We start from the raw sequence: 16,626 nt of genomic DNA on the forward strand, positions 1-16,626 counted from the left end.
AAATGGGTTTACAAATTACAATAGCTCAGCTGAGCCACTCTACACTGATGAGTCATGTCCATACATCGACCGTCAATTCTCTTGAATGAAAAACGGAAGACCAGAAACTGATTATCTTCTGTGGGAATGGCAGCCTGATGACTGTACCATCCCACGGTAACTAATCTATACTCAAAAGCCTACTAAAATATAAATTAAAACCGTTTGTGATTTAATTCAACCGTTTGTGAGGTGAAAGTACCTTCCTTTGTTTTATTTGTTAATCTTTTCCTTTTTTTTTTCTCTTAGAAAACGCAATTTTTTCCTTTTTTCTAAACATATTTCCTTTTTGACGAACCCTTGCTTCTCTATAAATATTTAGCAATCGATCTCTAATCAGAGGAACACAACAGAGAGAAACAAATTAAGAAAAGAGATTAGCAACGCTTTGGTAATAACAATCATGGACCTGGACGGTATCATCTCAACGAAGCAGACTGTAAACTATGAATCGAAGACGCGTGCCGTTGATTCCAATACTGCAGTATCATTCTCGATACGGGTCCGAGAAGTTGAACTGCGTTTTGTGAGGGATGGTAGCTTTCTTCGCGAAAATCTGTTAAAACACAGAACCATAGCTTCACCGGTTATTGGATTGGAGATCCCACCTTGTTTTCTTGCTGGTGAAGAAATTTGCAGAGGTTATGTTGCTAAGGCCTTGTCTAAGACAATTATACCCACCTGGATTCAACCGTTCATCCTTCCTCAAATCTGCAAAGACGCCATTACGGAGGGCAAAAGAAGTGGTTTCATGGTTGAAGCTCAAGTTGGAGCAGTCAAACAAACATATATCAATAACTGTATTGATGTGAATGATTACAATTCTGAAGGTCGTAAAATACCAACCGAACCAGATTGTCCAATCTGCCTACAAGATTTTGGTCCTAGGAGTATCATCACCAAGTTGCGCTGCTGCGATTACAATTTTCACAGGGATTGTATTCTCACGTGGCTGGGCCACAAGCCTTCATGTCCTACTTGTCGTGATGATATCCACAACCCCCGACCAAAGAAATTTACCCCAAAGATATTTTTAGGCCGATAACACATATATGGCCATGAACTCATAGATTCAGATTTTTATTTAAATCCTTTTCCCTTTCATGTTGTGTCTAATATGTATGGCTTTTCTTTTCTTTTTTCCTTTCCTTTTTCGTCTTATATAGTTAAGAATTGAATGAAAATATGTATCGTTTCATGTAAAATTTGAATCTAAATCTTAAATCTTTGAAGGAGGAACAGTTGACTTGAAGAAGCAAACCTTCGGAAGTGTTTTGGTTCATGTGAAGTTTCTTCAGTAGCACGAGCAGCTAATGAATTGGTGAAAGCAATCTTTGGAGGTATATCCTCGCTTTCTTCTAATTAATTAAACAAGGGTCATAATGTTCTCTCCATAGATGAAAAAACGTTCCATGTATGCCTAGAAAACATACAGTACAAACACAGAATACAAGTAGTGAAATAATAAAATGGAATGCCATTCTAAAAGAGTAAGAACGTAATTTATTTTAACGCCAAAAGTGTGCTAAAGAAAACTATTAGAAAACCATCTAACAGATCTCAAAGTGCTTTCTTTTTGTGCGCAGATCCTATCAAAGATCAGATCCCTCCTTTCAAGGCATAATGATGAGCAGCCACTGAATATTACAGGACAAGTTATTCTCCGTGGCCAAAATGGCTACTTTCAGTCGGGTCAGGTTAGTTACAGATTCTTTGAGAGTTTGAAGCAAGCTGGTACATGTCCTCCCCTTGGAACCTAATCTTAGACACACCACAACGAATCACTAGACTCTTCTTTGCTCCTTGGGTATAATAAGCTTATGGTACTGCAAGTCTATGGAATGGAAAGCCAAGAAAAAAAGATACTGAAAGAATTCTACAGAAAATGTGCGCTCGTTTACATGGTTCTAGTGGTGCTAGAACAGGTCAAGGACAGAGTTACCTATGTTGCGCATCACACCCCATTCCAGGCTGCAGAAGGTTTTTGCTATATATATATATGGGCGTTTCATTGGCAAGATCGTACAGAGAAGTTTCTGGGAAGACAGAATATTTTCATGAGCTAGTCACAGAGCCAGCTCAACTTTTGGAGGTTCTGTCAGAAGACTTACCAGTTCGCTGTGTTATGGTCTTACATGAAGACGAAGCAATACCAACGTGGATCCACAAGAAGGCAAGGACAAGGTTGGTTTGTGTAACTAGAACAAGAGTAACAACAAAAAAAGTTAGCAACCATGTTATCACTTCTCTGTAAAGTTAGCAACATTCTGATTTGTAAACCCTTTCAACAACAAAGAAGTTGACTCTGATCTTCTAAAGTGTCTCCTCCAAGGACTGTTCGTTGACTGCAAACTATCTAAGAATCCTAAACTCCGATAAGCTGCTCATCAGAAGAGTTTGATCCAAAGAGCTTCATACCAAAGCTCACAATATCCATCTTCAAACCATTAAAGATACTCTCATTAACACACTTGGAGTAAGAATCATACAAAAACATCTTCATAGATAGTAACACCAAACTCACACCCTCTAGTCACAAACGCTGATTCGCCATTCCCTATAGGCAAGCGAGTAGAATATGTTGAGAGCCGATTGTCTGTTTCTCTTATCCGTATCTCCTTTCTGAACGTCTCCGTAGTTGTGCCTCGAGCTTGTAAGACTACTTAATAGCAACACAAGCCGTTGCGGAGAGAAGCTGGAGCCAGTAGAGGAGGCGTTTCACTGTGCTGGAGATGAAGAACCATCTCGCGTAGAGGCACGTCTGAGTTCTTCCACGTGGCCGCTTTGCAGTCTCTTGTCACCGTCGATCGAATTCGTGGACATCTGAGAAGCGAGGCTGAGTTTGATCCGAGAGCGCGGAAGCTGCTGATCCCGACGCAGGCAATGGTCCATCGTGGCTTGGTGCTGCCACTCGAACTCATGGCTTATGTTGAAGATTCTGGCGCCTTTGACGGTGATGTCCTAGAAATCGGAACCGTTGAGAGTGATTGCAAACCCGCGGAGAAGCACCACCGTGGCTCAGATAAATCCTAGGGTTCTGATTCCGGTGGGGATCGCGAGTTGGAGAGCGAATAGCATTAGCTTCTTGTTCGGAGTTGGGAGCTGTATCTGAGATGAAGGGTTTCAGTGTTTAACATGATGAAGAAATAGCTAAAGTGTAACGATTCCGAAGCATTAATGATCGCCTGAGTTAATATGGGGAGATGTACTGATAAGAAGATTCACTGCTTCATGGAAACCAAAGGTTACTTTCTGTTATTCAGAGACTGAACCGATTCAAACCCCAAATCTACATTGAAGAAGAAGAAGAGATGATGAGGATGTGACGATGAATCCTCTTAAACGAACGCTGCCGCAGCGACTACAGATCAAAATTTAGAAGAAAAAAAGGGTATCCAAAGAGAAAGAGAGAAGAACAGGTGACGCCCGCGTTTCTGATTTCAGTAGCAGAGAGGAGAGAGAAATGAGGAACAATGGTCGCTATTTTTTTTGACGTCAGCAGCAACACCGGAAAGCTTCGTTTTTTTGACGCTGCGTCTTTTGTTTTCATTTCATTTAAGTCCTGTTCGGTTGGTTGCCGCCGTTTTCGGCGTCAGCGGCAGCGTCAATGAGAACAGTTGTTGTTTGTTTCGCAGACGCTGACGATGCCGCTAACGCTGTTGCTGATGCCGCTGCTGCCACTGACGCTACTGCATACTATATCGCTACCGTAGGTTTTATTGGCGTCAGCCGCAGGACGCAGCGTTCGGACGCAGCTTCCTGCGTCAACAAAACGAACAAGAGTTGACGCAGAATGTTAACGCTGCCGCTGCCGCCGGTACCTGTGGCAACCAAACGAACAGCCCTTTAATCAACTTATGAACAAATCTCAGACGCAGATGTCGAACGCAACTTTTATTAAACGGACAAGACAATGAAGAAGAAGAAGAGATGATGAGGATGTGACGATGAATCCTCTTAACTTTATTGGGTCATGGGTTTTGTACAAATCCTCCTATACATTAAAAGAGAAGTCACTTTAGTGATTTCTGCTGAGGTGGCACTCATATAGAGCTTCTGAGGAAAAACGTTATAATTCTATTGGCTGTTTTTTTTTATTTTTTCTTTTTCATTTATTTTAATCAATCGCTTATGTAGACAAGCCCAAAACTATTGTCGATTTCGTTAAACCCATATATAGCTAGGGGATAATAATTATCGATTTAGTTTAGCCTTGGGTACCCGTTCGGGTATTTCGGTATAGAGGTGTAGAACCCGTTCGGGTATTTCTGTACTTCGGGTCGGGTTCGGGTATTTTTAATTCGGATTCGGTTATTTCGGATCTGGTTCGGATATTTAGATTTTGAAAAACAAAATTAAAATTTTCATTTCTCAAGTTTCTTATATTTAAAAACATAACTTTCAGTTAACTAATTTTTTATTTTTAATACATTGAATAGTTAATAGATTTGGACATAACATTTTAAAACTAAAAAGGCATTAATTTAGTTATTTTTTTTAATTTCGGATGTAACTTTTTGTTAATTTTTTAAATAAAAAACTTGACATGCATTTTAAGTGAGAAGCAAATCATTTTTTTCGTAATTGTATGTATATCATATGAACTTAAAGTATGTGTAGTATCAATATAAATATTTTATATAAAATAAAAGATATAAACTAGAAATATAAGGTTAATTATACATATGTTCGGTTATCTTCGGATATCCATTCGGGTTTGGATATTATCCGTTCGGGTTCGGGTATCCAATCTCTCCTTATTCAATACCCGTTCGGGTATTTTGCAACTTCGGTTCGGATTTCAGTTCGGGTTTTTTGGATCGGGTTCGGGTGCTACTTCGGATATCAGGTAAAGTGCCCACCCCTACTAATTACGTTGTTTGTTTTTAATAACTTACCTTTCTAATATGGATTACTTGCGCAAGTTGAAATCATTAAATATGCAAATAACTTATTGACAAAATTTGTTTTTAATAACTTATCTTTCTAATATACATTACTTGCGCAAGTTGAAATCATTAAATATGCAAATCACTTATTCACAATATAGATTTCTTGCGCAAGTTGAAATCATTAAATTTTATCGATTTAGTTTATCCTTGGGCAAGATTTAGAATTAAGACAAATATTAAAAACTTTCCTTATTATTCAAACGGTAAACTTGCGCATGTTGATATCATATTTATTATATTGCTTACAAAATATTTTAATGTTTCTAATTAGGTTGTTTGTTTTTAATAACTTACCTTTCTAATATGGATTACTTGCGCAAGTTAAAATCATATCATATGCAAATCATTTTTTGACAATACACATTTAATATTTTTCTATAAACGATTTAATTATTTATTGTGCAAAATATTAAAATCATTAATATGAGAATAAATCGACTGTATATATATAGGAGACACCCAAGGTCTTAAAATACAAACATTCTCTTTTCATTCTTTAAAGTATTATTCACAAATCTCTCCTCTCATATTATTAAGATATTACGACAATGCTGCTTGTGTGGTAAGAAAAATGTGTTTAGACACAAAAGCTTCTCATCTTTAGAACCCTGAAGTCAACTCTTTGTGTCTTGTCTCCAAAAAGCATGTCTGGTCTATCTTTTCCATGTGTTGAATACTGGTAATGACAATATGGTCTTCCTTTTTTTATATGTAGATCAGGTCGTGAGAGTGATGGTGATCCAGAAAACCTTGATTGAACATGCTGAGAAGCTTCGCCAAGTTAAAGCAGTTTTTGTAGAGGTTCTTTGAATATTGTCCGGGAAAGTATTACATAGTATCATTTAGTAATACTATCTTATATCATTTTTTTTGTTGAATATACTATCTTATAAGTAAGCTAGCATTATGCATTTTTTATTTAATTCATGAGGTCATTTTCTCACAGCAGAGAATCTTTGAAGGCGAAGAATAAAGACTTGTAGAGGCCCTTATGATTCTTAAATACGGCGGTGTTCTAACTCACGCTGGTAGAAAACATATATTTACATACTTTACCATTTAATTTGTCATTGTTATATATATATATATGTTTTTAAAATATGGAAGAATTGTTTAACTTATTGATGTTTGCTTCATCTGCATGCAGGCAGAAGAGCTTGGTAGATATAATTTTTTGCAGGTTTCTAATTGAATTTGTTTTCTTTATCGAGAAATGTACTTCATAATTTATATTATTTATGGATAATATTTCGATTTTTATTATACTTTTTTTAATATGTCTACATAAATGTTTGTTTATTATTTATGGAAAAATAATATTATTCACCTAAAATAAAGAATTATGACACATATACAATATAATTCTAATTAGTGATAATAAAAAATCTGTTACTTCTAAAACTATACACTCTTTATTCTATTTTTTGAATGAAAGTATCTTCGTAAACACACAAAATATTTTGTGACGTTGCAATTATACATACACACAATATCTGCCTCTTCATACTGACGTTACTGTGTTCCTTTTCATGAGGTGCGGGCCGAGAGAGAACACAGGGTGCAGGCCGGTCATGTTCTTATGCCCGCACAGGATGCGGACCGGTCACCTAGTTAAAACATAAAAGTTAGTCAATGAATCCCATTTATAAATCGCTAAAACACAAAACAGGAAAGTAGCACAAATTTTTGGGGTCCACAACAATGGACACGTGTCCTTAAGAGAAGAGAGTAACTGTGGCATTATAATATTCGCAGAACTATTTTTATTTTTAAATGTTAACCATATTTGTTTTTTTTTTTAATGTTGTATTCTGAACAACAACAAATTATAAATTGTATGCTTGTGTAAACACATATTTTCTTAGAAAAAATTAGAAAAAATAGAAAACTATATATTTTTCTAATAGATGTTTGATATAGTTTTTTCTTTCTCATGTTATATATTTACTTATTATTTATTTTTTCTTATATTCTAGAGCAATTCTCTCAAAAAGATTTTTTAATTTTTTGTCACAAAATAACATTCAATAAGGAAAATGACCAAAATAGCCCCTTTTGTTTTGAAAATTTTAATTTTTTTTTATTTTTATTTTTAAAAATTTGAAACCCTATCCTCAAAACTCCACCCCTTAACTCTAAACCATAAGTTTATGTTAGTTAACCATAGGGTATAAATATATTTTACTCTTTAATAAGACTTATTTTGGTCATTTTTCTCATTTATAGCTATTTTGTAACAAAAACTTAAAAATAGCTATTCTAGCGAATTTTTCAATATTGTATATTTATTTATTCTAATTTTCTTGCTTTTATATCAAATGATAATATTACAATAGATGTTTAATGTAATATTTATATTTCTTATATTGTATATTTGTTTATTATTTATTTAGATATACATTATCCATTTAACTATATATTTTTCAGATAAATGTTTAATTTAGTTTTTCCATGTTTTATATTGTATATTTACTTACTGTTTATCTTTTCTTATTTTTTATATTTACTTATTCTAAATTTCTTGCTTTTATATCAATGATAATATTACGATATATATTTAATGTAATGTTTTTATTTCTTATATATTATATTTACTTATTGTATTTTTAAATAATAAAAATTTAAAGCAATACAATTTTCAGATAGATGTTTAATGTAGTTTTTGCATTTCTTAATTGTATTTTACCTATTTTTATTTTTCTTATATTGTATATTTACTTATTCTATTTTTTTACTTTTATATCAAATGATAATATTATTTATAAATGTTTAATGTGATATTTTTATTTCTTATATTGTATATTTATTTATAATTTATTTTACTGTATGTTTCTCAGATTTGTTTTTATTTTGTTTATATAGTATATTTACTTATTCTAATATTACTATAGATGTTTAACATAATATTTCTATTTATTATATTGTATATTTACTTATTATTTATTTTACTATACATTTTTTGAGAGAGATGTTTAATTTAGTTTTTTCATTTATTAATTGTGTTTTACCTATTGTTTATTTTTCTTATATTGTATATTTACTTATTCTAACTTTCGTGCTTTTATATCAAATGATAATATTATAATAGATGTTTCATATAAAATTTATATTTCTTATATTGTATGCTTATTTTTTATATTGTTTATTTACTTATAAAAATATTTGGAAGTAATAAAAATGTAAAACTCTACATTTTTCAAATAGATGTTTAATGTAGTTGTTCCGTTTCTTATATTGTATATTTATTTATTTTATTGTATAGTTACTTATCTAACTGTTTTTCTTTTACTTATATTTTATATTTACTTATTATTTATTTTATAATAGATTTTTTAGATAGATGTTTAATGTAATATTTCTATTTCTTATATTGTATATTTACTTTTTATTTATTTTCTTTATATTGTATACTTACTTATTATTGTTTAATGTAATATTTCTATTTTTATATTGTATATTTACTTATTATTTTTATTTTTTATTTTTTTTATATGTATATTTATTTTTATTTTTTTGTTAATGTCATGTGTCATTTTTTAGAATAATTTTTTTCCGTTGATGTGGACACCCTATGTTCTTTTTTTAATTATATATTTACGTATTCTAATTTTCTTGCTTTTATATGAGATGATAAATTATGATAGATGTTTAATTTAATATTTCTATTTTTTATATTGTATATTTACTTTTTATTTATTTTTCTTATATTGTATATTTACTTATTATTGTTTAATGTAATATTTCTATTTTTATATTGTATATTTACTTATTATTTTTATTTTTTTAAATGTATATTTAATTATATATTTACGTATTCTAATTTTTTTCGTTGATGTGGACGTTCTATGGAACCTCAAAAGCTCCATTTTATTAGTATAGATAGATTTTATAACCAAACTTGAACCGAAAACTAAAACTATTAGTTTGGTTCGGGTCAAAATCCAGGCCTATGGTATATATTCATTCATTCATAAAGGATTACACATCCTTGACGCACAACAAGAAACACAAACCTCTAAACTAAATTTTGTACGATAATGCAAGAACATCTCAGTTTTGTTAGTTATACAACTATAACAGAAGTGTTGGTTCTTGAAATCTTTCACAAGTACTAACTAGTATTAAGTTTATTAAATTTACTTCCAACATATTTTATTTTCTTCAAAAGGTGCTTGCAGAGCTAGACAGATAACATAACCAGTACTCGTTAGGATAACAAAAGAAGACAACAGATTTCCAAACGAACAAAGATTAAACTTCTCTACTCAAAAGAAAACCAAGTGTGTTAAAATAGAAGCAAAAGGATCTGCTTTCACAAATCACTAGTCTCTAAAGCCAATTAAAAGACAAAGTCCGAGAGCTATAAAGTAGTGGCAACAGCTTCAGGTTGATGAGGAAGTATCTGATGAGCCGTGGGGACATTGCTCTTGGACTTCTTTGCCACAGGGCTCGCTCTTGATTCCTTCACCGGTGATACCTTCTCTGCAAGAACTTTCCTCACCTCATTCGCCAGCTCTATAACATACTCCTCCTCATGCCCTGCATGAAAACACCAACAGAAATTAGCAACAATGTCTCTGTTGGTTTTAAAGAGTGATCATCAACGTAAAGACTTCAAATTTTCCAAATCACGTTGTGGAAAAAGGGAGGTTTGAACTAACCGATGTCGTGCATTGCCTTCTCTAGCAGGAAGAGATAATCTCTGTTGTTACCACATGGTCCATTGGCTGTCGCAATTTGTCTTTGCATTAAAAAAAACAAGCAAGTGTGAGGACAAGAATCTGACATATAAAAACAGAAAGAACATAAGAAGTTGGTATGGAGAGGCTGTGTGTTTACCTTGCCATGTCTTCTAATGGCGCAGGTCCAAGGTAATACTTGTTGGAGACCTTGTCTGGAGTAGAAGTGAATCTGAAGATGGTAAAAAACCGCATCAATAACAATTCACAACACAGACTAAAGACACAGTGTCATAGAAAACAACTTACACCATCACTCCGGTTACAGCTGGATTCAGGGGATCATCTTCCTGTAAATTTGAGAAGATAAACTTTTGAGGTCAGTTACATAAGTAAAAGAGAAAAGATGTTTGTACAAATATAATTGGGACTCACCTTGTAAAAGTCTACACATGTCTTTAGATCATATTCACACTCTCTACGTTCCAAGTACTGTGCATTAAGAAAATAATCAACACAAAGGCGGGATGAACATGAAACATCAAGCAATCTAGTTTATAGATGCAGAGACATACCTCCATAGCCAAACGTTCTTCTTCTGGTCCTCCACGGACACAGAATGCAGTACCCCACTGTCAACAAAGTATTGGATTGTTAGTAAGAAAAAGAGTAATCATATTATACATTTTAGAATTTATACTTACGCAAATGGCTTCTTCATCTATCTCAAGTGTGCAAGTCCTTGCAGGGTGTTCTGGTGTACCTCTGTGATCAATGCAAGCTAGCCAATCACATCAAACACAAAAGAACCATCAATAGCTGGGAAGACGATATAAATCAATCAAAAAAAGCAAAAGGAACAATGCCTTACCAAGATCAAAGACACGTTTATAACCCTTGATGAAACCCAACACTTTCTCATCGTAGTGAAACCCTGGGTTCCACACAAGAGAGCCATAGCCAAAGACCCACATCACCATCTTCTGCAGTTATAAATGCTGTAAACACACCAAAACAAAAAAAAAAAACTCTAAGATTAAGAGACAAGTCATGGTTTTGCGGAGAATAGGTCGCTGGAGAGAAAGGTACTAAACAGGTAAAGACAAGGAAAGAGCCAAAAGAACACATGTGCAATATACAAACAAAACAAATCACGAGTGGACCAGGGTTCCCAATTGTTACTTCAGCATTAAATGTCAACAGATAAACACAACTGTAGGGTTGTCTTTAGGACAGCGTAAACAAGGTTAAGACTCACCCCAAATCACCGAACTTTTGGAACAAAAACAAAAGCTACCATATTCTAGACAAAAAGGGGTTAATTTTATTTATTTATGTGCAATGATAATAAATCAAACAGTAAGAACATTTCCTCGGATTACAAGATAGAAAACAAACGGTGTCCTGAAGATGCAATAGAAGCTTACCTAAACCGAAATGCGGGATGAGAAAAGTTCAAAACTTTACCGTCGAACACGAAAAAGCTCAATCTCCGCTCGTGATTGGATTAGATTACAACGCGAGAAAAGCTGAGAAACTCGTGGGAGGGGAGAGAATGCAGAGATTGGTCGAGAGAACGACAGCGTTTTGGTTCCTATTGGAGCTGATAAACACTCAGCTCGTTTCTCTGAGTCTCTCTCTCTCTCTCTGCTTTTTAGGAGGAGGAGGAGGCGATGTGGAGGAAGAAGAGCATTTATAGAGAGACTCGAAGCGCATGTTCGTGTCACGCATGTTGTTCCTAATTTGTTTGTCTCTTCCTCGCTCCATTCGTCACGTGACGGGCCGTTTAAGACGCTTGTTTCTGGCCCTTTTTCCAAATATCTCTCTCTTCTCAAAACAAAGGGATCTTATTATATTTTTCTAATTTAAATGTATTTCCAAAAATATATAAAGCATATATTTTCCTAACACATTTTTTTTAATTATTTCTAAACGAATAGATATACATTTAGAAAGCAATTTCTAAATTTAACACATTTTCAGAGAAAAATCCTTATTGTCAATTCGAAAGATAAAAAGTGTATTTTTCAGTTTTAAATATATATAAAAATATTGTTGATCTTTGAGGCAAACAAAAACACAATCAACAACACGAAACACAAGAGTCAGAATGTATTTGTTACACAAACGCAGGTACATACATTACCAAGTGTCACTGATAGTAACAAAGACTACTAACTTATTAAACTTTTCCCATGACAATTGTTCTACCAACGTCACTGATAGTGACATACACGTATAATGTTTCCACCAGTTTATCTAGCGCTCAAATTAGTAATAAAAACCACTAAAAACTGGTTTGGGCCTGTGGTCAAAACCCACTAAAAAGGGAATAACAGAACTACTAATAGCTTTTCCATAAAATGGGCTTGGGCTTGGGCTTCACTAAAACATATCTCTTACTACTCACTATCTCAATGTCATCGTCGGATCACAGTGACTCGCTGCTGGCTTTGGACTGTGTCGTTCCGACCAGAGGATCTCTGTCTCTGGTAATGCTCTTCTCTATTCAATTCCTGATCGCTACTTTCTACAATGTCGAATTTCGTTTTTGGCGAATCTAAAATCTTTACCATTTGAATCGAAAGAGTTCAAAAATCATGAATCTCATTGCTTATGATTCATTTGAGTTCCGATCTAGTATACATACACATCCCATGTATATGCTTAAACACACATGCAAAGACACGTTAGAGTTGTTAATTTTGTTAATTAACAATATGGTTAAGAGTTATGTTATAATGTGTTCGTTAATTAAACTGCAGTGACTTACACTAAGATGGAGGAAGGCACTTCTTCTGGTTCACGGAGGACACGGTCCCAAGTTGCTCCGGACTGGACTCTCAAAGACTGTCTGATCCTCGTCAACGAGATCGCTGCCGTTGAATCAGACTGCTCCAACGCTTTATCCAGCTTCCAGAAATGGACAATGATCTCAGACAACTGTAACGCTTTGGATGTACACAGAAATTTTAACCAGTGCAGGAGGAAATGGGATTCGTTGGTCTCTGATTACAGCCAGATCATGAAGTGGGAGTCTCAGGAACGAGGCAGGGTCCATTCTTATTGGTCACTGAGTGTTGAGAAGAGGAGGAAACTGAATCTCCCCGGGAATGTAGATAACGAGGTTTTTCAAGCCATCAATGCGGTTGTGATGATCCAAGAGAACAAAGATGGGAGTGAACCTGATTCTGATAGTGACCCGGAAGCTCAAGAAGACTTTGACGTTGTTGATGTCACTGCTGAGTTAGGTACACACGTTAATAGCTCTTCTCTTCTTTGGTTCCTTAACCAAAGAACAACACTTTGAGATCCAAAATGATGAATATTGTTGGTATAGTTTATTAGGCATCCTGCTGTATAACATTGTGTTCTGTTGTGGTTCCCATGAAACCATAATGCTCTGTAGTGCACTACTGTGTTTATTGTTAAGCCCTTGAAACATTTGGTTGTGAAAATGAGCTTTTGCAGGATCAAAAAGGTCAAGACAGCGAACTATGGTCGTCATGAAGGAGAACCCGCCACATAAGAGAAAGACAGAAGAGGAGCGACGGAGGAAAAACATTCAAGAGCAACGTGCAAAAGCAACCCATCAGAAGAATAAAACCATGGAAGTGAAGAAGAAGCCGGTGGTAGAAATTTCCACTGATGTAGAAGAAGAAGAAGAAGAAGAAGAAGAAGAAGAAGAAGAAGAAGAAGAAGAAGAGGAAGAAACGATGAGCATAGAAGAAGAGATTAAAGCGTTGGAAGCAAAGCTAGGTGAGAAAGCTGACATGATACATGCAATAGTCGGGAGAAATCTAGCAAAGGGAAGTGAAACAGAGGATGATGTTGGCATTGAGGACAAGTTAAAGTTTGTGAAACAGCAAGGAGACGAGCTCATCGCTTGTCTGAGTGAGATTGTTAATACACTTGATAGACTCCGTGAAGTTCCACAAGAAATCTGAGTGATGATTTTCCAAGCTGATAAACTTTCAGTTGTAAATGTTTGGAGTTATCTAGTTGTGTAGTGTTTCGTAAGAGACTAGCTGTATGTGTGTATATGTATTTTTTCAAAAATTAAAAAGTTAAAAGATTTTTGTAATTTTAGTAAAGATGAAGATTTGTTGATGTTCTGAAATTAAGACTCAAAGTCAATGGACCTATATGGCTAATCAAGATCGTTGTGGATTAGAGATTACATGGCCTTCCTCTTCCTCATTCTATACAGTCTCACTCTTTTTTTTTTTTTGGGCCAGACAAGAGTTTAAGTGCTCACCTGGTTAAATGTTCTGGCAAGTACAAAGTTTATCCACATGAAAAGGACAATCCTCAAGCAGTTGTAGAAGTATAAGAAATCAAAGTTATACTAAAGGTGAATAAAGTAGAAGACAAACATGAGCATGAAAAGACTTGCAGCTGCTCGTAGCTTTAAAGCTACTTACGCGCGTGTGAAACAGTTTTCACTAGGAGAGAGAGTGTGTTGCTTCGAGAGCTGTCCTAATAAATAAAGAAAGAAACGAATTTGCCAGCAAAAGACGGACCCAACATTAAATAAAATAAAATCAATAAAAGGGAAAATCGGAGTGTGGGAAAAGTAAATGGGAAGCGACGACTACTGAGACTCGACTCATCTCCTCCTCCTCCTTCTTTAGGTTTCTGAGCTCTCAAACTCATCGGAACTAATTGCAATTTTGGGGAGCTTTTGATTACTCTCTCTCGATCGATCACCCTTTTTTTCTCTGTTGATCTTTGTACTTACCCAAGTACCACAAGTCAAGAGATTCCGTGTTTCTTTCATGCCTTCCAGCTCTAAGGTAAACCATGTTCTCTTCTTCTAGCCTACCCCGTTCATGGAATCATCGGATCTGTGTCTTGTTTGTGGAGAAATTAAACTTCTTTCTAGACCTCATTTGTGTTTTCTTCCAATTGAAATTTGGATTTCAACTGTAAAGATACAAACTTTGAGTACCCTTTAGAATCAAGGATCTGGGTTTAGCTTCTTTCACGAAAAAGTTTCATTCTTTTATGTATGTAGATGTGTCTAGAGGATCCTTAGCTTCTCTACAGGTTGTGCACAACATAAACTTTCATTTCTTCTACCTTCTTGCTTCGCTCTTAGAGGAAACATTTCTACCTAGATGACGCATGGATTAACCATTTCTTTTGTTACCGAGACACAACTCTAAATTGTCTTTCTTTTTTGCTTTAGGTGCATGTTGGAGTGATTGAAAGAGATCGCTACATGTGACTTGGTTGGGGTCAGACCTCCCTCATACATACCAGTACCACGTAACACGAGATAAGAAAGGATGCTTGAGGGACCTAAGTTCGATATGCTCGCTCCTGGCAATCACCACAATTACGATGCCTTTACGCAAGACTTTTACCAAAAGCTCGGCGAAGAAGGTACTAACATGTCCACCGACAGTATGCAGACAAGTAACGCCGGGGGCTCTGTGTCTATGTCTGTGGATAACAGTAGCGTTGGCTCTAGTGATGCCCTCATTGGCCATCCCGGTTTGAAGCCTATGCGTCATCCTTACTCTCTCTCCGTTGGACAAAGCGTGTTTCGCCCAGGGAGAGTCACACATGCACTTAACGGTGATGCCTTGGCACAAGCGTTGATGGATAGTAACCATCCAACCGGAGGACTGGCTAACTATGAAGAGTGGACTATAGATTTGAGGAAACTCCACATGGGTCCTGCCTTTGCGCAAGGTGCGTTTGGTAAGTTATACAGAGGGACTTACAAAGGAGAGGACGTAGCGATTAAGCTACTCGAGAGGCCAGAGAACAGCCCTGAGAAGGCGCAAGCCCTGGAACAGCAGTTTCAGCAGGAGGTTTCTATGCTTGCGTTTTTGAAGCACCCCAACATCGTTAGGTTTATCGGCGCATGCGTTAAACCGATGGTGTGGTGCATCGTGACTGAATACGCGAAAGGAGGCTCTGTCAGACAGTTTTTGACTAAGAGACAGAACCGAGCTGTGCCTTTGAAGCTGGCTGTTAAGCAGGCGTTGGATGTCGCTAGAGGGATGGCTTACGTCCATGAGCGCAACTTTATTCACAGGGATTTGAAGTCGGATAACCTCCTCATATCAGCTGATCGGTCCATCAAGATTGCTGACTTTGGAGTGGCAAGAATCGAAGTTCAAACTGAAGGGATGACACCAGAGACCGGGACTTACAGATGGATGGCTCCGTAAGTTTGAATAGTTTCTCTTGTCTTGTCCTTTATAACCTTAAAACTAAAGTCTTGTCTGTGGATTGATGCAGAGAGATGATCCAGCATAGACCCTACACTCAAAAAGTGGACGTCTATAGTTTTGGAATCGTGCTGTGGGAGTTGATAACGGGTCTGTTACCGTTCCAGAACATGACGGCAGTTCAAGCTGCATTTGCTGTGGTGAACCGAGGAGTGCGTCCAACGGTCCCAGCGGATTGTCTACCTGTGCTTGGGGAGATCATGACACGTTGCTGGGATGCGAACCCTGAAGTCCGTCCTTGTTTTGCAGAGATTGTCAATCTTCTTGAGGGAGCTGAAACAGAGGTAATGACGACTGTGAGAAAAGCCCGTTTCAGATGTTGCATGACGCAACCAATGACAATCGACTAATCTGTTGTGTCAAGAATAATAAAGAAGAGAAGACATAAAAGGAGGAAGAAAACAGAAAGGAAGCAAGAAGAGGTTTTAGATATATGTGAGTTTGTGTGTGTATCAAATATGTAATAACATATTTGTATCTCTTTTCCCATATGATAGGAGAAGTAACCCAACCATTTTAGACTACCGAATGTTCTAGATTTTATGTACTTGTGACCTGTCTGAAGTGTTTGGTTTAGTTTTCCTTGAATTCATGCTTCTTTACTGTGACAGAGGAGCACTTGATGTGTATGTAATGAATCAGATGATGACGCATTTATTTTCTTCCTTTTCTAAATTCGTGTATCAATAGATTCTCTCCAGTATGATGTCC

At 35.7% G+C, this 16,626-nt stretch overlaps 3 protein-coding genes and 1 long non-coding RNA gene across 8 annotated transcripts; 2 read left to right on the top strand and 2 right to left on the bottom strand.

Annotated features, from left to right (window-relative positions):
• Positions 1 to 1,405: 1,405 nt before the first annotated feature.
• LOC103834620 lies at positions 1,406 to 4,171 on the bottom strand. Its single transcript, XR_626526.2, has 2 exons — positions 2,151 to 4,171; positions 1,406 to 2,075 (listed from the first exon to the last, which is right to left on the bottom strand). It is a non-coding gene; the product is annotated as an uncharacterized LOC103834620 (long non-coding RNA).
• A 4,955-nt stretch (positions 4,172 to 9,126) lies between these two features.
• On the bottom strand, positions 9,127 to 11,394 carry LOC103834622 (gamma-glutamylcyclotransferase 2-2). 2 transcript variants are annotated; one of them, XM_009110689.2, is made up of 9 exons: positions 11,138 to 11,394; positions 10,542 to 10,668; positions 10,375 to 10,451; positions 10,246 to 10,302; positions 10,106 to 10,162; positions 9,980 to 10,020; positions 9,831 to 9,902; positions 9,653 to 9,732; positions 9,127 to 9,530 (listed from the first exon to the last, which is right to left on the bottom strand). In XM_009110689.2, the coding sequence occupies exons 2-9, from the start codon at positions 10,648 to 10,650 to the stop codon at positions 9,352 to 9,354; spliced, it is 672 nt and encodes a 223-aa protein (XP_009108937.2). In that variant the 5' UTR covers positions 10,651 to 10,668; positions 11,138 to 11,394; the 3' UTR covers positions 9,127 to 9,351. The 2 variants fall into 2 exon arrangements, with proteins under 2 accessions (XP_009108937.2, XP_009108936.2); XM_009110688.3 differs by having other exon boundaries at positions 11,098 to 11,379.
• A 281-nt stretch (positions 11,395 to 11,675) lies between these two features.
• On the top strand, positions 11,676 to 13,791 carry LOC103834623 (trihelix transcription factor ASR3). 4 transcript variants are annotated; one of them, XM_033276480.1, is made up of 4 exons: positions 12,176 to 12,329; positions 12,436 to 12,921; positions 13,142 to 13,320; positions 13,363 to 13,791. In XM_033276480.1, exons 1-4 carry the CDS (start codon positions 12,287 to 12,289, stop codon positions 13,615 to 13,617), a joined length of 963 nt encoding a protein of 320 aa, XP_033132371.1. In that variant the 5' UTR covers positions 12,176 to 12,286; the 3' UTR covers positions 13,618 to 13,791. The 4 variants fall into 4 exon arrangements, with proteins under 4 accessions (XP_009108938.2, XP_018508968.2, XP_033132371.1 ...); XM_009110690.3 differs by lacking the exon at positions 12,176 to 12,329 and adding an exon at positions 11,676 to 12,162 and having other exon boundaries at positions 13,142 to 13,791; XM_018653452.2 differs by lacking the exon at positions 12,176 to 12,329 and adding an exon at positions 11,676 to 12,161 and having other exon boundaries at positions 12,433 to 12,921; positions 13,142 to 13,791.
• Positions 13,792 to 14,178: 387 nt separating this feature from the next.
• LOC103834624 (serine/threonine-protein kinase STY13) lies at positions 14,179 to 16,590 on the top strand. Its single transcript, XM_033276478.1, has 3 exons — positions 14,179 to 14,465; positions 14,860 to 15,851; positions 15,926 to 16,590. Exons 2-3 carry the CDS (start codon positions 14,962 to 14,964, stop codon positions 16,263 to 16,265), a joined length of 1,230 nt encoding a protein of 409 aa, XP_033132369.1. The 5' UTR covers positions 14,179 to 14,465; positions 14,860 to 14,961; the 3' UTR covers positions 16,266 to 16,590.
• Positions 16,591 to 16,626: the final 36 nt, after the last annotated feature.

Source organism: Brassica rapa, chromosome A08 (genome assembly GCF_000309985.2).
Source record: "Brassica rapa cultivar Chiifu-401-42 chromosome A08, CAAS_Brap_v3.01, whole genome shotgun sequence".
Lineage (NCBI taxonomy): Eukaryota > Viridiplantae > Streptophyta > Magnoliopsida > Brassicales > Brassicaceae > Brassica > Brassica rapa.